The sequence below is a fragment of the Equus quagga genome, chromosome 13, assembly GCF_021613505.1.
Source record: "Equus quagga isolate Etosha38 chromosome 13, UCLA_HA_Equagga_1.0, whole genome shotgun sequence".
NCBI lineage: Eukaryota > Metazoa > Chordata > Mammalia > Perissodactyla > Equidae > Equus > Equus quagga.
This window is the reverse complement of record NC_060279.1, coordinates 62,958,518-62,978,608: the sequence shown is the minus strand read 5'-3', so window position 1 is coordinate 62,978,608 and position 20,091 is coordinate 62,958,518. Positions and strand designations below refer to the sequence as shown.

General features: G+C 45.1%; 1 protein-coding gene across 1 annotated transcript in view; it reads right to left on the bottom strand.

Annotated features, from left to right (window-relative positions):
* The window catches only part of CDH1 (cadherin 1), a 71,237-nt gene that overhangs the window by 14,914 nt on the left and 36,232 nt on the right, over window positions 1-20,091 (bottom strand). Inside the window, exons 3-9 of the mRNA XM_046683147.1 lie at window positions 9,642-9,868; window positions 6,186-6,329; window positions 5,904-6,059; window positions 5,010-5,154; window positions 3,407-3,582; window positions 3,021-3,149; window positions 1,211-1,393 (exon numbers count right to left, since the gene is read on the bottom strand). Coding sequence (XP_046539103.1) covers window positions 1,211-1,393; window positions 3,021-3,149; window positions 3,407-3,582; window positions 5,010-5,154; window positions 5,904-6,059; window positions 6,186-6,329; window positions 9,642-9,868 — 1,160 coding nt within the window. The remainder of the gene's footprint in view (window positions 1-1,210; window positions 1,394-3,020; window positions 3,150-3,406; window positions 3,583-5,009; window positions 5,155-5,903; window positions 6,060-6,185; window positions 6,330-9,641; window positions 9,869-20,091) is intronic.

The window sequence follows — 20,091 nt, the reverse complement described above, 5'->3', positions numbered from 1 at the left end:
AGAGTTGAGAACCCCAGGAGAAAAATAAAGACAATATGAAATCTCAAATGGCAAACCTCAGCTAACAAACACCAGCACATTGAGTCATTTATCTACCCAACACCAGGAAGAATGTTCACATCCTATGTGACATGATGTCCACGTGACAGCACATGGACAGAAGACCCTGCTTGTCCACCTCACTACCCCAGTAAGGTTAGTGGCAAGAACATGGGATTCAGAAGTCAGCAACAAGGTCACATCCCAGCTGGGCCATCTCCTAGCTGTGTGATTTGGGCTATGTAACTTCTGGGCCTGTTTCCACACCTAAATAAACAAGGAGGAAAAGGAACTACCTCATAGAGGTGCTGTAAGGAAGAAAATGGAACGTTTTAGGTAGGAACTTGTGTATGGTAGAAATTCAAATTATTAGCTTCTTTCTTTTGTTGACAGAATAATAACAGAAAATGTTGACTTCAAATGTTAAGTGGGAGACAAGATTGCATACTAAGTAATTCAGAAATGAAGGGTCTGCTCATTTGCTCAAGAGGAAGTTGGAGCTTTGGGGCTAATCTAGGGATCTATTAACTCTCTGACTAACTTCAACAAGGAAATCACTCAACATCTTAGTATTCGAGTTTCCAAGCAGTCATATTTGCCCCACTTCTAAAATAATCCAGCAAAATAGCAGAGACCAGGGAAACTGTTTTTCCTCTCATTTGCAAAAGGGCTACGGGGGTAGGCAAATGTTTCAGGGAAGAGCCCATTAAAGTAGATGGAACTTCCTCTTAAATCTTTTTTTTTTTTTTTTTAGGAAGATTAGCCCTGAGTTAACATCTGCTGCCAATCCTCCTCCCCCCGCCTCCACCCCCGCCGAGGAAGACTGACCCTGAGCCAACATCGACACCCAACTTCCTCTACTTTATATGTGGCATGCCTGCCACAGCATGGCTTGCCAAGCACAGCCATGTCTGCAGCCAGGATCCGAACCGGCGAACCCCGGGCCGGGCCCTCTTCCTCTTCAATCTTAGGGAGCTGTGCAAGAGCTTCTTGACTTCTCACATGAGCCTGAAGAGTCACTGCACCTCACATGGTCCACCAGAATCTGGGAAAGCTGCCCGCCCCACCCCGCCAATGCCACACTAATCAACTTCTGAGAAGACAAGGGAACGAGGGAGTGGGTAGCTAGCTGGGCTGTCTGTTTCTGTATCCTGCCAGGCACCATACAAACCTTAGCTGTTTTCAAAATGCCTTCATTGGTTACTGGGTCTGTGGTGACGACAAATTGCTGCTCATTATCATTTAATATGGTGTACACGGCCTCCCATGCCGGGGTGTTGGGGACGTCGGCATCCGTCACTTTGAGTCTGGTGATTAGGACATCAGCCTGGTTCTCAGGCACCTGCCCCTCGTACTGCAGAGCAAAGCACAAGATGGGTCATTTACAACATACTGAGACCTGATGGCGGAGTCAGGGCTTAGGGGACTAAGGGATTCCTTTCTGAGCCCAAGCTTTGAGAAGAATCTCAGAGCTAGCACCCACTCTACCAGCAGGGCCCTTGTCTCCTGTCCGTTGCTAGAGCAGCAAGCACTCAGGAGCATGGTCCTCCCTGACTCCCTGAAGTAGGTTTCCGAGGCCTTGGCCCTCGGAGCCCCTTGGCACACTCTGGCCCCCAGTTGCTGACTGTGATCTTAGTCAAGTGCAACACATTGTGATTTATCCGCCACTCCCTCCTCCCCCATCATTCTCAGCAGTACCACCAAGTTTCATAAAACGAAAATCTGGTCATTACAGTTCTCTGCTTAAAACTCTCTGACGACATCCCCTTGCACTCAGGATAAATTTTAAAATTCTTACCTCAGTTTACAAGGTCCTTCAGGACCCGACCTCATTTGGCTCACTGTACTGACTGTTTTTCAGTTCTTGCTATGTATCAAGCTTCCTCTAGATTCAGGGCATTTTGCACATGCTGATCCCTCTACCTAGAACACTCTTCCACCCTCCCCTGTCCCACGTTTACCAACCTCCTTTCAAGTCTTACTATAAATGTTACTCACTGTCTTTGTGAATCCCTCTTGGACTCACAATGCCAGGCTAGAGTGGCAGACACTGTTAATCACCTACTGAATATCCATTCTCCCCTTCTTCACTGACTACATTGTTGGTGGCAGCAATGTACCCAGATAAAACTTTATTTCCAGTCTTCCTTGCCCACAGCAGTTGCTGAGATGTAAACAAAACTTGTGGGATGGGTCTTCACAGAAATAAGAGGACTTGACTTAGCAGCAGCAATGCCTTTTGTACCCTTTGCCCTTGCCTCCTTCCTGACCCCACAGGAAGCTCAGATATTGCGGGAGCCCCAGCAGCCATCTTGGGCCACAAAGTGACATTAAGGATGGAAGCCATGCACAAGGATGGTGGGACAGCAAGACAAAAGAGGCTTGGTCTCTATTGAGAGAGGGGACTATCTACCTCTGGGCTTTTTGTGACACAAGAGAAAAAAATCAACCCTATTTGACCACAAGAGTCAAGTCTCTGTTACTAACCACTGAGATGATTTCTAACTAATACAATAAGGTTTAAGGTTCTTTCATACAGCTGTTGGTACCCTCTCCTTGACTACGTTTAAGGTAATTTCACACAACAATTTGTAGAAGTTGTCTGACATCTCTCTAGCTAGACTATAAACTTCATGAGAATAGAATCTTTGTCTGCCTTATTTGTGATAATATCCCCAGTGTCTAACACAGTGCCTGGCATAAACTCAGAAAATATTTGTTCAGTGAATAAATAAAACTTGGTAAGATTCATTTTTAAGATGCACATTATGAGGACATGAATTCAGTAGGTGTTTTTTGCAGCTTCACAAACCTCTGCCACTAGGCCCCAGGCTGAGGATGACAGAGACAGCCGCCAGCCCAATCTGCTTGCTTCTTAAAGTTCACTAGTCTGGGGAAAGTTTTCAAAGGGTTCCATATGAGCAGCTGTGAGACGACAAAGGACATTTCTTTGAAAACAGTCCAAGGAGTTGGGGAATTACCAAGGTGGGGTTGAAGACGGGAGGGTTGTCATTGGCGTCAGTGACTGTGATCACGGCTGTGGCAGTTGTACTTAAGCCCTCACCTTGAAGGTCAGCAGCCTGGACCACTAGGGTATATGTGGGAAAACTCTGCAGAGAGATCAAACACACCCGAATCAGAACCACAGAGCAGCCATATCAGGCCCAGCCCAGCCCATCACACAGAAACAGAATATTTTATCATCTGTTTAAACGCCAGCCTGCCCTCCTGGCACAAAACCTCTGGACGGATGTTTAGATGCCAAGTTCAGACCATGACCATATGAAGTGGTAACCGGCCTCAGCCAAGTTTTGCATTTTCCATGGAATTTGCCCTCAACACCCTCTGGGTGCTCTTGACCCCTCACCTCCCGGTCCAGCCCGGTGGTGAGCACACTGATGACTCCCGTGTCCCTGTTGATGGTGAACATTTGCTTGTGAGGCAGCATAGGCTCTTGGCTGAGGATGGAGTACACAATGGCAGCATTGTAGGTATTCACGTCATCATCTGCATCTGTGGCTGTGACCTGCATCACAGAGGTTCCTGGAAGCATCAAAGGAGAGGAAGATGCAGTAAAGCTGCACTTGGGGGCCTGGTCAATACCGTTCAGCTCAGTTCTGTCCAGAATGTTGAAGGAGAGGCCCTGGGGATGCTACCAGATTATGGCTCCTCCATTCTCAAATTTCCAAATTTCTTACCTAAGTCCTAGGAGAGGAAACAAGCATTCCACCAAACGTGTGGTGTTCCAAGAACTCAATTTTCCCAACACATATTTTGGGTGGGGAGTGGAGGTGGGATGGAGTATGGAGAATAAATAACCCTAAACTAGCAATTGTGCCATGTCTTTCATCCTGAGTGAATGGCATGTAAGATAGGAAAAAATCCCAGAAATTTCCACAATTGCCTCCTCAGCCACAGCTTCACCAGACAGAACAGTCATTTGAGATCATTGCCTTTAAAGTGGAAGAAAACATTTTTAGCACATGTGACTGACAAAGGACTAGTTCCCAGAACATCTAATTAACTCTTTAAGAATCAACAGGAAAAAGATAAACAGCCCTAGAGAAAAAAAAGGGCAAAAGACTTGAAGAGACAAGTCATAAAGAGGAAACCCAAATTGCCAGGAAACATATGATAAGCTGCTTCACTCATGAATAATCAGAGAAATGCAATTTAAAATTGCATTGAGATACAATTATACACTCAACAGATTGGCCAAAGCTAAAAGTCTAACAATTGCAGGATATATATTGCTGGTAGGAATGTAAATTGGTTCAATCACTTGGGAAAACAGTTTGTCACCATGTAATAAAGTTGAACATGCACATATCCCACAAATGAGCAATCCACTATTATGGATATATCCCTAGAGAAATCCTTGCATATCTGCACCAGGAGACATATTCAAGAATGTTCTGAGAGCACTGTTTATAATGGCAAGAAACTCAAACAACCCCATTTTTTAATCAACAGTGGAATAGATAAGCTATTTTATATAAATATAAAAATATCCATGCAAGGGAATACTACACAGCAATGAAAATGAATAGCTATGGGCAACAACATGGAAGAACCATTATTATGTACGTAAGGTTGAATGAAAGGAGTACATCATGGAAATACATGTATAGTACAGTATGATTCCATGTATATAAAGTTTGAAAATGGGCAAAACTAACAAGATATTATCTAGAGGTAAATAAAACACACATGGCAAAAGATAAACCAGAGATTAGTTACCACAAAAGTCAGGGCAATGGTTACCTTTATGGAAGAGATATAAGAATGTGATCAGGAATGGCCTAAGACTGGCAAGGATTATTTCTTAATCAGGAAAGGTTGTTCTTAAACTGCTCTGCCAAAGAAGTTCTGTCCATATACAGGGCCTGACCCCAAACGTCAGCCCCAACACTTTGAGGTCCAAAGAATCAAGTCTTTCCTGGTGGTCAGCTCCTCATTATTGGACATACCTGGAAGAGCACCTTCCATGACAGACCCTTCAAAGACCAGCTGGGTGAACTCGGGCTTGTTGTCATTCTGATCTGTCACCGTGATCACAATCTCCATCGGGTCCTCGATTGCATTCCCATTCGAAGACACAGCATGAGAGAAGAGCTGCAAGAGCCAAGTGAGGGTTACCTGGGCCCCAACAAGAGTGGGAGAACAAGTGGAGAAGAGGTCTGCCCAGAGCAGAGTGGCCTCTACTTGGCTTCCACTCCCTCCCACTCTCCAAGACCCAAGGATGGACACGCCCAGCAGAGAACTTTTCTCACACCTGGGCTGCTGCTTTAATCACATCATGACACTAGTTGAGACCATGACACGATGTGAAGACCCATGAGCTGGAAAACACAGCCACCAGGTCAGAGGTTCCACTTCCCACCCAAGGGCCGGGGGACCAGGCCTAGGAGATACAGGTGGAAGGCTCAAACACCCTGACTTATTCCAAGCAGGGTAAATAGTGTTTCCCCCAGATTTTTCTGCATTTGGCATCAATGATTTACCTCCCAGCTTCCCTAAGCCCATATTGCTACCAAGGCCCAGAAATGGTTTTCACTCCCAAGATCATCACCGGCCTCTTCCTTTGGGTCAGGGACTTTTAGCCCCAAGAAAAAGTTGGCATCTTGGGTCTAACTCAAGCATGATGCATAAGGACTCTCCCCTCCTTATTCCTAACAAGGAAAAAAATCAACCCCCAATTTTTCCAGGTTCTCCTGTTATTTCTCCTTATTAACAAGTCTAGAGATGTCAAAATAAGCTCCTCTCATGTCCAGGGCATCTGATCTAGGGGTGCAACATGGGTTGACCAAAAAATTTTAGAAGGATGTGACCCCACCATTAATAACCTTCTAAGAGATACTCACAATGTACTTGGAAATTTCTTCTCTATCCAGAGGCTCTGTCACCTTTAGCCATCCTGTTTCTCTTTCAATAATAAACACACCAACAGGGGGTGTGTCGGCTCCTTGGCCAGTGATGCTATAGAAAACCTTGGTTTCTTTGTCCCTGTTAGATTTTATCTAAAGACAAAACAGAAAGAAACAGAATTAGCAAGGAAGGATCCTGACATTGGGTCTTTTCCCTTTCTCTCTTTGGTCCTTCTCTGCCAAATTCCTCCCAGAGATATAGAGAACTTCTTTCTCTACCTGAACCAGATTCTTAGGAAATGGGCCTTTCTCATTTTCTGGGCAGCTGATAGGAGGGATAACCCAGTCTCTCTTCTGTCTTCTAAGACCATGGTGGGAGCTGGGAAATGTGAGCACTTCTGTATGGGTTCCAGAGACAGCCTCCTAAAAGGAAAGATGGAGAATAAAATGAGATAACACAGGAGAAATATGACCGCCTGAACAATCCAACCTACCCAGTCAGCATTTCCAGCCTTTGGAGGGAAGTGTATGGTTTTAACTTAATAACAAAATGAGCAAGCAAAACAAAACCCAATGAACCCTTTTGCCGTATCATAAAGATGATGTTCTCTTTTGATCCTTCTTAGTGTTGGGAGTTCAAATAATCATTATGCATACGTGATTACAGCTTCAAGGGCCTGATATTACTTTACAACTTATTTCCAGCCTACATATCACACCTGTTGTTTTTAATAGATTATACTCTGATGATTCAATATCAGAGCTTATTCAACAACTATATACTTAAGTGTTTTAATTTTCTTTTATTTTATGTTTTTCCTAGGGATATACGTCCCCAAAGTGGAGTTATCATCCAAATAAGTGAGTTTTGGGAATTGGTACTAAGAACGACTTTGTGATCGATACAAATTCCTTATTCTTGTTGTGTCATTCTATCTATATGGTTTCCATTTGTTCTAACAGAGGCTGTTGGGTGGAAACCAAAAACACCCTTTGAGATTTGCATTGAACAGCTTCCATGTGCGATAAAGATAACTTTATGCACACGCCGGGAAATAAGATAGTTGAAGATGGAAGGAAAACATCCTCCAAATTGTTTAAGTGCTTTAAAGTGATTACTGGTAACACAGTAAAGGGTCCAGAGGACAATCCATCTCCCACCCTCCACACAGCCACGGACCACTGTTTGCCAAGTGTGAGTCAAGCTCTAGTTCCTGACTTTTTAAATTTGATTCAAAATACACAAGATAGATATGAGATCCGACCAGATAGCATCACAAAATCCTTCCCAATCCTGCATTCCTGATACTGGTCACTCACACACCCCTTAGTGCATGCACACGCGCACACATACCCCGCCTCCCCCCCCCCAGCCCTGCATCCTTGCTTTAATCTCCTAGAGGAGCAGTCCTGCCTGGGCCAAGGGCATGCTCTGAATCCTCACTGTGGCACTTCCTCCTCTTAGGCAGATTATTTAATGTCCCACGGTTTCTGAATGTCTAAAATGGGGATAATATTAGTATCTCCCTCACAGGTTCTTGAAAGGATTAAATGAGATACTAGTAATGCAGATCAGGCACTGAACACCTGAAACATGCTAAGTGCTCAATAAATGATAGTGATGAAGATGACGGCTGGATTGGTTAGAAAAGACCGAGTTATGGTTTTAATGAAGTCGAGTTTGAGATTTGCTTTCAGCACAGGAACCAAGTATTAAACCGACGACCACACTGTATCCTGAGCCTAAAAATGCCCATCTTACACAGCCATGGGGGGAGAACAGGCACTGATGAGTGAAGACAGATTATCACAGAGAGGTAAGATCACCATCCTTTCTCCTAATGCAGGACCACCTGGCCTCACAAGGGCCTCTTGAACTAGAGACAAACCAAAGTGGACCTCAAACTAGCTGTGGCAGAGTTGGTACCTACTACTCAATATCCCTTCTCCTTTTCTTATCTAAAAACAAAAAAACAAAAAAAAATCTGTTTCTCTCCATATATGTATCTCAATTTTATATCCAGCAATTTGCCAAGTAAACTACATTTTCTATACTATACTTGCAGCTAGGTGTGGCCATGAGGCCAAGTTCCAGCCAATGAGATGTAAACATTATTTGCTTGAGAATTCCAGAGGCCTCTTAAAAAGGCAGACAGACAAGAAAGTGATACCTTTTCTTCCTCCCTTCCTCCTTATCACCTAGAATAAAGATGTGTGACTGGAGCTCCAGGAGGTGTCTTGGATCATGAGGTATCCTTGAGGATGGAAGCCATGTGGTGAGGATGACAGAACAGAAAGGAGGAACCTGGGCCCCTGATAACTGTGGAGTCCCCCTACTGGCCACAACTTACCCTTGGATTTCCTTAACTTGAAAGATAAATACTCTATTTTGCAGAAACCACAGTAATTTGTGGGTTTTTTAATAATACGTATTTGAACCTAATCATGATACAGCAGTCATGGAGGCAGAGGCCAAGTTGGCAGAGGTGGGGAGGAAAAGTTGAAAAACCAAGCTCAAAATTGTCTTTTGGACAGAAGAGGCTTCCACGCACAGTTGCGAGCATGAACTCGCCATTCTGAACTTAACACTTGAACGCTTGAGTCAGGGAGCTGTGCTAACATAGTTCTACTAAGTTCCGCATTTTTCTGGTCTGTCCAATCACACCAGGGAGAAAAATTAGATCTGTCAGGACTATTAAGTTCCTAGAATCTCAAGTCTTCGGGGAGAAAAACAGGAGCCAGCCTGAAAGGCTCTGGCATTTACAACATGCTCCACACGTCCCAGGCAGCCGGAGGATGGAAGTAGAATGGCCTCCAGAGACGCATTTTGTAGGAAGCACCAAGGGAGCAGTTTAGAAACCGGCAGAGCCATTTGGCTTTGGGTAACAACACCCAGACACATTCCTGCCAGGAACCTGGACAGATACGTATCTGACCATTCATGGCCAATCCATCCATCTTTTCCATTCAATATTTCCCGAGCTCCTGGTAAGTGCCAGACCGAGGGCCAGGCACTACAATTACAAAGGGGAAGGATCCCGTGGAAATGACAGTCCAATGGGGCAAAAGCTTCCCACTGATTCTTCCTTTTCTGTGCCAAGAACCTCCCCATTAAAAACACAAAGAGCAAAACAATTAGAGAATTGCCCTCTAGTTCATTGTTCTGTATGTTCATTGTAACAATTACTGAGTACTTACTAAATGCCTAGCATAGTTCTAGCACTTTACACGTATTCACTCATGCTGTCATTGTTATGTCCATTGTGCAGAGAAGGAAATTCAAGCATAGACAGGTTGAGAGATTCTCTCAAGGTTATTCAAGTAGTAAATGGCAGGGCTGGGATTCAATCCCAGACAGTATCTGTGCTCTGACCCACGGAAACAAAGGTAATGACATCTTGCCATCATTCTACCTGATCCCTCTCCACTCAGCAACAAAAAATCCCCTAAAGGAATTAGTTCAGTTAGACCAACGGTTCTCAACTGGGGCGATCTTTCCCCCTAGGGGCATTGGCAATGTCTGGAGACATTTTTGATTGTCACAACTAGAGGAGTGTTCCTGGCATCTATGTAGTGGGTTAAGGCCAGGGATACCGCTAAACATCATATAGTATACACAGGACAGACTACAACAAAAATTATCCAGCCCCAAATGTGAATGGTGCCAAGGCAGAGAAACCTGGATTAGGCAGCAGACTAAAACAATGAGAACTTCCAAGGAACACCCCAACGTACATGGTGGTGGTGGTGGCGGTGGTGCTCGTGCGTGGCTGCCTTCACGGTAACCTTGGTAGAGAGCTTCCTGCGGCTGGAGTCCCAGGCATGGACAAGAAAACTCATCTCCGGATTATGAAGCTGTAGAGGCCGCTTGACCATAACCACACCATCTGTGCCCACTCTGAATCGGGTGTCATCAGAAGCATAGACTGTCCTCAGCTGACCAGTGCATCCTTCAAAACTCACTGTAGGGCAGAAATCACAGAGATTAGGAAATCGGGCAGGTTAAAGACAAGAGCATTCCTGCTCTAAAAATCGAACTTGAGTCACCCACCAAAAGCCTGACTCACACAAAACAAGCACAACAAACCACACTCTGGTGACAGAACAGCGATGATACCAAAGTAGTTGATATCACACTATGCCCTTCACAATCACAGGGCGACTGTTAATTGTGATCTGATTTTCTTCTCATCTACTTGTAAAGTGCAAACAGTCACCTGTCTAGAAAGTAACATCTCCTTTTCAACAGCAACAAAAAACGGGGCCTCTCCTTCAGATGGCTCTATGACAATACGAAACCAGACCACTAAAATAACTGAGACCGAATACCTCTAAGAGTCCATGAGTTAGGGACCGGGGTACAGTGAGGGGCTGTGGAGAGTCTACACTTAAATTAGCAGTTTACATTTCCATAAACGGTGGCCGATGATAAGAGAGATTATAAGATAATAAGAGGGAGGCAGCATGGCATAATGGTTAAGAGCATGGGCTCTGGAACAGACTACCTGGGTTCAATTCCCAGCTCTGTGACCTTGGGCGAATTATTTAATCTCTGTGTCTCCGTCTACCCATCTGTAGAATGAAGGCGACAGTAACGACTAGGGTTGTTTTAAGATACATAAAACAGTACCTGACACATAATAAACACTATATTAAAGTTTGTTAAATAAACATTTAAAAAGCAAATGTAGCTTTGGTTAATCATTTATTCAGCCCCCCACAAGTATTCCACAAAAGACACAGATAACTGTCAATATTTATTGAGTGCTGATTCTATGCTTGCAGTATGAGGCGCAGAGGAGAAACGGATCACTGTCAGTTGGGGGAGACAAGGATGGTTGCACAGGGAAGTCTTCAACCCGGTCATACAGGGCAGCAAGACAAACCCACAGACAGAAAAGGATGACCTGGGTGGGGGAACGTTATGACTAATGACTCAGAGAAAAAGCTACAGTCATGCGTCACTTATCGATGGGGATACGATCTGAGAAATGCATTGTTAGGTGATTTCATCACTGTGTGAACATCACAGAGTGCACTTACACAAACCTAGATGGTACAGCCTACTACACATCTAGGCTATATGACACTAATCTTCTGGGACCACCATCGTATATGTGGTCCATTTTTGGCCAAAACGTTACGTAGCACATGACTGTACTTAAAGCTTTATAGATATTAAAGTATTAAAACTTAAAAAGTATTAATACCCAAAGCTGGAGAAGCTGTAGTGAAACAATGTCTACACTAAACATCAGTGTCGCAAAGGATTCATTCAACAGATATCCCCCAAGCCATATGCCAGAAACTGGGCTGGCCTCTAAGGACAGACTATAAACAAGAGAGACCAGGCACCTGCTCCCCGTGGGGATACGCTACTGTGGAAGAGGCGGGCGAATACAGAAACCAATAATTTCAGTTAGTGACAAGTGCTAGACATAAAGGAATTAAAGAGGGTGACAAGAGTGACGGGGAGAGGGGAATTGGGGAAGGTGTAACTTACATTGGATGGTGAGGGCAAGCCTCTCTAAGGTGGAGGCATCTAAGCTGAGACCTGAAGGAGCCACTCTTGCAGAAACCTGACTCAAGAGCCTTCTAGGCAGAAGGAACAGTCGACAAGACAGTTCATTCTGGGAAACTCTCAAGTTGGCCTGTTTTCCTCCCGTTCAAATGATTGCTCCTCATCCCTCCAATGGAATTTCTATTTTGTCCAAGTGATCTTTTATAAAAATTCCTGCTCCTCTGCCCATTTTACAAGGCTAGACACCTCTACATTCATGAGGATTAGGTCTCTGCCAGAAAGCCCTAAAGCCATCCAGGATGTCTGGGCTGCAGTTTTCATCTCTTCCACCAGGGGCCACCCTTGCAAAGATTTCTGAAGCCAAGAGCCCCACCCTTACCAAAGAAAATAAGACCATGTTTGGGTGTGAGACCGTAAGCACCATGATTATCCTCATTTTGAAGATGAAAAGACTGAGGCTCAGAGAGGTTAAGAAATTTGCCCGACGTCCTATAACTAGTAAATAGCAGAGCTGGGAGTGGCTCTTAACACGAGTTACTCGAGTCTCGTGGTTGGCTCTCTCTTACCCTGGAGAGACCCTATTACGGCCTTGGATATTTTTAAAAGAAGTTTTTGCCTCCAAGCTAGGACCCAAAGATGGTAGACATCTGAGGCTACTTCATGCAGTAGCTGGGAGTCTGCTACCTGGCAAATAAATTGAGCAGCCAAATCAAGAAGAGTTAGTTCAGAGGAGGGAGCTGGGTCCTTCGAACAATCACTCACCCAAGCCCTGCCTCCTAGTTTGTAAAAAAAATCAAAACCATGTGCCCACCTCTACTCTCACCCTTCAGGCTGTTTCTCCAACTCATTCCCCAGATTTGAGGGGGTGCGGGTGAAGTGTTCAGGGGAAGGCTATCATAAACGACAGGAAGAGGGTTACGACAGGAAGAACCCCAACAAAGGGCTGGTCTCAGTCTGTGACTGCATTATAAACTCAGATCCCATCAGGTTCTTGCTGGGTGGCCTTAAGCAGAATGCTTAACCTCTCTGGGTCTCAGTTTTCTCTACTGGAACATGAAGGATACCGCTGGTCAAGCCTATCTCTTCAGGGTTTAGTGAAGATTAACCCAGAGGGTAAACGTGATCACAGTTTGAAAGCTAAACAGCAATGCAAGTAGAAGGAGATGATTATTATTTCTGTGCATTTGGGTAGATAAGCTAGAAGACAAAAATTTGCTAAATGAATAGATGAACCATAAAATGACAACAGAAGCCAAGAAGAAATGCAAAGTCGAAAGAGGCAGATATTGCCCTTTAAGACTAACACAGGAATTTCTTTTCCAACTAGCAGAACAAGATGCTTTTCAAATAACCCTCCCCCAATGATATCCCCCGCAGAAGTAATGGGGTGACAATTGGAATGTGTTGGGGGCTTGTCATATAGGCAGGGAACAAGATCTGCCCTCATTTATCACACTGAATTCCTTTCCCCAGCTGGCCCAGATCTGGGCAGTGAAAGCTGGGACAAGCATGATTGAACTTGCACAGGGTGGCAGCCTGAAAATATGAAAATGGCTTTCCAAATAATTTGATGCAAAGTGCTTAACTGGCGTTGGGGCGTCTAGTCTTAATGGTGGCTAAGCACCATGCTTTGAGAAGTGACAGAAGTGTGCACGACAGACAGGCAAGCCCCAACCTGAATTTCTGGGTGCTCATTAAGACACATTATCTTTCTGTGCAATCTGATTTTCTGGGCTGATAAACTGGAAATTATAAGAACGACTGAGGGGATCGCCTGCTCCGGGAAGGCTCTGGGAAGGCTGCCTCGACCCTGGCAAGGGCTGGACAGTGTCTCTGAGCCACACTGAAGGCTAACGCCAGCACGTGGCAGGAAATAAGAATGGCAAACTGTTGAAACCAGAGGATTGGTACATGGGGATTGGGTGTACCCAAACATTTCCACCAAAAAAAGTTAAAAATAAAGCCAGCAAGGGACTAAGTACTCTGTAAGCCAGCAGGTCTTTTCCTACACCTGTTATTTGGTCACTTGGTCTAGAAAACATTGGCCATCTCTAAATAGGAAAATCTTTTCGCCACAGTAATATCATCACCACCATCAAAAACTACAGCTTTAACTACCTTTTGATAACTATTTTATGAACATTTTAAACACATGTAGCACGTTATGTGTCAGGCTCCATTCTAAGCACTTCACAAATTATTAATTCATTTATAATCCCAGAACTCTATGATGTTGCTATTATCAGTGTCCCCTTTTTACAGATGGGGAAATTGAGGCAGCTAGTTAGGGCAGAGCTGGGACTGGAACCCAGGCAGTCTGAGTTCATGCTCCTAACTGTTCTGCCTCGTTCCTCTCTCTAAAAGCCAGATCCTTACACTGTGCTCTTTCTGTCCAATTTTCTGATCTAACCCTCACCCCCAGCCAACCTCCAGCCACCCTTTGGGGTTGGCACCACCATCCCCATTTTCTTTGCCCTAAATTATATGCTGGTGAGGGCAGGAAACGTGCTGTCCGAGTAAGCTCTCTTCACCCACTGTCCCCATACACAAAGTGGGGACATGCTTTCCAAAAAGAATAAAAAGGACTACTCATTAAGAAAGAAAGAAAAAAAACCCCAAAACATGAAGACGACATTCTAGAACAGTAAGGAATCTACACACCAGGAGGTTAATGTAATTTGATTGGGGGGGAGGGGGAGATTGAAACAAGTGTGGTTGGAATAGGGGTAGGAGGCAGGTTGGGGTTTTTTTTTTAACATATTTTCCTTATACATCTTTATATTCTATTGTGTTTTACAATTGCAGCGAATTACTTTTTAAAATGACAAAAACAAGAATGACTTTTTTTTTTCCCATCTTCTCCCTAAAGCACCCCAGTACATAGTTGTATATTCTAGTTGTAGGTCTTCTGGCTCTGCTATGGGGCACGCCACCTCAGCGTGGCTTGATGAGCAGCGCCATCTCCGCATCCAGGATCTGAACCAACGAAACCCTGGGCCACCAAAGCAGAGCGTGCAAACTTCACACCCAGCCACAGGGCCGGTCCCAAGAATGACTTTTTAAAAGTATCTTTAACACACTGTGATTCTTGCATGTAGGTATTCATCCTACAAGCACCCCATTTTCTAGTTTATTTGGCAGAAGTAGTAGCTTTAATCAGAGGACCCTGGAAGAGATGACTGAGTTCAAATTAAAATTAAACCCAAGTTCAAGAAAAGCTTCTGGTCCTGGGGCTGGCTTTGAGTGCTCAGCAACATTCTTTGCTTGGAATTGCCTTCTGCCACAGACCAGTCCTGCGTGAAGGATCCCATTTCTTCTCCCAGCCCCGCCCAGCCCCGTAACTGGAATGTGAGTGGGTAGGAATAAGACAGTGGTAAGACAGTCTCAAAAGCCTCTGTGTAGTTCTGGGAGATGTTGAGATTTAAGGACAGGGCCCTGCTACCAAAGCAAGCTAACCATACTTAGTCGGTTAACTAGTGGGATAACCTAGTGTCTTAGAAGAGACTACTTGAAAGCAGTGTTTTCCCCCCACCACACACAAAGGCCCGCATTATGGATTGTTTCAGAAGGCATTTCTCACAGTTAACACCAAAGAACGCTGCCTTTAGCTTTATTTCAAGGACCATTTAAACTTGAGCGCTCAGCCTCTGGAAGAGAAAGTCATGCACACAAGCTCAAGGGCAAGATCAGAGACCCTTCTGTGGCTCCTAGGGGTCGTGCTGTCATTGCATACCCCCAGACCAAGGGCTTCAGTTTCTAACTTAAATACTGAAGATAAAAGACAAGAAGTTTAACTTGATGGGCGAATGGAATCCTGGGGAGACAGACATATATACATATATCATTGAGCCGTGCAGAAGTTTCTTTTTGGTGGTTAGGAGCGGTGTTTCTAACCCCAACCACAAAGCTGTAATTCTCCACAGATACCACTGCCTATTAAACTTATTTCTAGGTTGACCATCTTAGATGACACTGGGTGATTCCGGAATGTCTTCCTTTGATGGGTGTCCATGAAATCACTAAACATTATGGGTTTATTGAGCACATACACTCAGCAAAACGCATAATTTTTTGTTTAAAAAAGGAAAAGGATGCGGAGGGCTCCAGCTGGTCCACACTCGGGGGATGTTGAGGAGATTCAAGTCACACTAGGAAGACTGACTGTCTTTTTAGCCCCGATGAGTCTCTGATTCTATGTGTCCACTTGCTACTGAGAACTATGGACAACACAACCTAATAGCCTTACTGGATACAGCAGCCCTAGCTTATAAAATGAGGAAACTGAGGCTCAGAGAAGTCTTAGTGAAAAGGCTTGGCCAAGCCACACAGTCACGAAGTACAAGAGCCTGTGGTCTGAAGCCACTGTCAGGACTTCCCCACCAGGCAGCCTGCCGCTTAGTACTGATCTGATAAACCATTTGCGAGGCTAGGCTAGTTGAATAGCTACCAGGAAGTCAGTTCACATAAATGAATGGGACAGTCGAGGAGTAACTTCTGGAATGAGATTAATAGCAAAACTTCCCCTTTCTCCGTCTTACCCTTACACACGCTCACTCCCCCTCTTCTTGAATGAACACTGCACGTTGGAAATCTAATTCCTTGGAAATTCAGTTCCAGGCCTCAGAAAAACAAGGGCAGTCAGACAGCCAAGTGAAGGAGGAAGTTTTAAACTTCACATTCAATAATGTTCCGCTTTAGGTGACCACTGTTACACAAGCTAAGTCAGAGTTCCTCTAATCAGTGAGTTTAAACCCCAAACATTTTTCTGGGGAAGATAAGCAGCCTGGAATATCATGCTGTACAAGCACAGCTGGCAGCGTGTGTCCACAAAGTTTGTGTGTTGTGCTCCAGGGGCGTCATCGGCCGGGCGCTTGTACCCCCTCAAATCTCCCTTGTTGACAGGTGGCTCCCAGGGGATCCCAGGCATGGGAAGTTTACTCCTTATTGAGGGCTTTCTCCCAGCCTCCCAACAAATCCTCATCCAGAACAAATTATAAAAGGTATCTTTATTTAACTTACACTCTAAAAACAGATGCCAACATGTCAACAGTGAATGCTGCCTGGAAGTCTCCTTCGCTTCTGTTTCCATCAAAACAAACTAGTGTGGAGACCAGGGAGTCAGCACACACAGAAAACAACGAGGTTATAGATTAAGGAAAAATTAGCTCAGGCCCCTGGGAAGGAGAGCTGGCAAGGATAAAGGGGTGGTCCATCACCCTCCACCTTTCCCTCTTCATTGTAAGGTGACTCATGCCGTCTGCATCACTCCAGCGGTGTATTTTTGCGTCCTGATCACGTTTCCGCTTGGGTTAATGTTGTTTTAGTTCTCGGACAGCAGACACCATGGATGTTGCTCAGAATCAGCTCAGTGAAAAATGTCATAAATGGCACTTCTGGAGCTCGTTAAAAGCAGTGCAAATACTTTTATAGTGTTACGTTTTTGTAAATGGAGTCAAACCGAGTTAGGTTCAAATTCCAGCTTTGCCTCTTAGGTGCTACAGTAGACAAGTTATTCTGACCTCCTTTGGGCATCAGTCTCCCCATTCTGCAAATGGGGACATCCTCATTTCCTTCAAGGGATTGCTTCAAAGATTCTTTCTTCAACGATATTTACCAAGCCCTTGCTCTTTGCCCAGGCATCATTTTACGGCCTGGGAAATCTGCTCACCCATTGCATGCTGGGCCCTGTTCTAGCACTGAACACCCAGCCATGAATACAACAGGTGAGGGTGCTTGCCCTCCTGCGGCTGACATTCTAGCGGAATGAAGTAACGTTACGTGAGGGTCCCACACACACAGGCCTACGAGCTGCATTGGCTCCTGCTCCTCAGTCTACAAGGGCCAGAGGACACGCCCCTTGCCCCTCTTGAGAACAAGGGCAGAAAAGAAAAGAACTCAAGTTTTAAATCATTTTCCTTTCCTGGACAGTTCAGAAGTGGCCAGCACCCAAGGATATAACTTTCCCCAGTTCAATCTCAATATCCCTTCCTGGACGGGGCTGGAGAGGCAGGGGCTGCTTCTCTGCTCAAGTCTGAGATGAGGGCTTGACTTCCGTTCTCCAGGGTGGACGATAACTGGCAAGGAATCTCGGTCAATTTATTTAAAAAAGGCAAGAGAGGGAGCAACTGTCTAATAAGGAGCTGGCAGCTGGCCCGCTGCAGAGGTGGAGGGGCCTCTTCCCTGTCACAGGGAGGGAAACTTGCTTGGTTTCATCAAAAAGAACAAGAATGGGAGGCCGTCCGGCTTCCACACTGGATTGGGGAGGTTTCCAGTCCCAGCTTCTGGCTGGCTGTTAAAGACACAAACACCCAAAAGGCCTGGCCTGAATAAAGGCTGCAAACCCAGGAAACATTCCTGCAGCCAGGTTGGGCAACTCCAGAACTATTTGCTCATTGATTAGAAAGAAAAGGCTCTTCTCCCCCTCCGGTATCTGCCCACTTTTCCTTTCTGTTGGTTCCCCGAGGACAGGGAGGGCCCCATGTTGCGAATTCCAAAGCAGTTGGATCCTCCTCCCTCCAGCTCATGCTGACCCCTCACAGGAAGGGGGCGCTGACAGGTCTGGGGTGGGAGACGGGGTCCTAGGCCATAATGCAACGGGAAGGGCTCTCTAGGTCATGGTTGCTCGCTTGCAAAATCAAGTACCTTGACCAAAATACTTCTAACACCATCTCCATCCAGGGTCTAATGTGCCCTGTACATGGACTCTCCTGGGACGCTTTTTAAAAATCCGCAGGCCTGGGCCCTGCCCAGGGCTAACTGAATCTGATCTCCAGGGCTGATAGAGCCCAGCGTGGGTGTATTTTAAACCATCCCCAGGTGTTTGGAGCACTCAGTAGGAGATGGAGAAGGCTCCACAAAGCCTTCCCTTAGGAAATGCAAGAGGCATAATAAGTACTTTACATTATCACAACCACCAGTGAGGGAAGTATCACTCTCTCAGTTTATCAGTAAAGGCTCAGAGATGTTAAGTGACTCTCCCAAGGTCACACAGCGAGTGACAGAGCTGAAATTCAAACCAAGGTTTGGCTGACCCCAAGACCCATAGTCTTAACTTAACCCCTGCATAGTCCTGCTTCTCCACAGCCCGATCTTCTGGGTTTCGGGGCCTCCTCCTTTCCCCACCTCTGTCTCTCATGGTGGACCCGAGCATACCCAGTGACTTCCCTTCCATTTACTCTGGGCTGTTGGAGGCTAACACGATGGGAAAAAATACACACACCTCACTTTTCTCAGTCACTTTTTATCCAGGTGCTTTGTTTCTCATGTCTATTTTTTCCCAAAATCTTAGTTTTGTTTTTAATTTCAAAAGCAGTACCTTGTGTATGTTAGAGAAAAAAAGGGACCAAAACAGATGACACAGCAGCATTATTCATAATAGCCAAAAAGTGGAAACAACCCATATGTCCACAAACTGTTGAATGAATAAAATGTGGTGTGTTCATGCAATAGAATGTTATCCAGCAATAAAAAGAAATGAATTACGGACACATGCTACACCATGGATGAACCTTGAAAACACTACGCTAAGAGAAAGAAGCCAGTCACAAAAAACCATGTATTGGGGGCTGGCCCCATGGCCGAGTGGTTAAGTTCGTGCACTCCACTGCAGGCGGCCCAGTGTTTCGTTGGTTCGAATCCTGGGTGCGGACATGGTACTGCTTATCAAACCACGCTGAGGCAGCGTCCCACATGCCACAACTAGAAGGACCCACCCGAAAAATATACAACTATGTACCAGGGGGCTTTGGGGAGAAAAAGGAAAAAAATAAAATCTTTAAAAAAAAGGAAAAAAAAAGACCATGTATTGTATGGTTCAATTTACATGAAATGTCCAGAACAGGCAAATCTGTGGACCAAAAGCAGATTAGTGGTTTCCTAGGGCTGGGGGGAGGGGGTGGGAGGAGCCTAGGGTGGCAGCTAAGGGGTGAGAGATTTCTTTTTGGGATGATGAAAACGTTCTAAAATTCTTTGTGGTTGCCCAACTCTGTGAATATGTTGAAAAGCCATTGAATCTTACACTATATATGGGTGTAATGTATATGTGAATTATATCTCAATAAATCTACTATCAAAAAAAAGAAGGGAGGGGGCCGGCCCCGAGGCTGAGTGGTTAAGTTCGTGTACTCGCTTCGGGGGCCTAGGGTTTGGCCAGTTTGAATCCTGGGCACGGACATGGCACCGCTCATCAAGCCATGCTGGGGCAGCGTCCCACATGCCACAACTGGAAGGACCCACAACTAAACATACACAACTATGTCCCAGGGGGGCTTTGGAGAGAAAAAGGAAAAATAAAGTCTTTAAAAATAAAAATAAAATAAAATAAAGAGAACGGAAGAAAAACTCCATCCAAAAGCACAAAGCACTCATGGTCCCATCCATGCAGAAAAGCTACATTCCATGCTTGTTTTCTGTCCTTCAGATCTTCATCTACATCCGCTTCCTAATTCACTTCCTTCCCCTGTCCTGCATCCCTTGAAATCCTCTGATTTTCTAAAATTATGGTATGGAGGGGCCGGCCCAGTGGTGCAGCACTTAAGTTCGCACGCTCTGCTTCCACACCCTGGGGTTCGCTGGTTTGGATCCCAGGCACGGACCTGCTCACCACTCAATCTAGCCATGCTGTAGCAGGTGTCCCACGTGTAAAAGATAGAGGAAGAAGGGCAC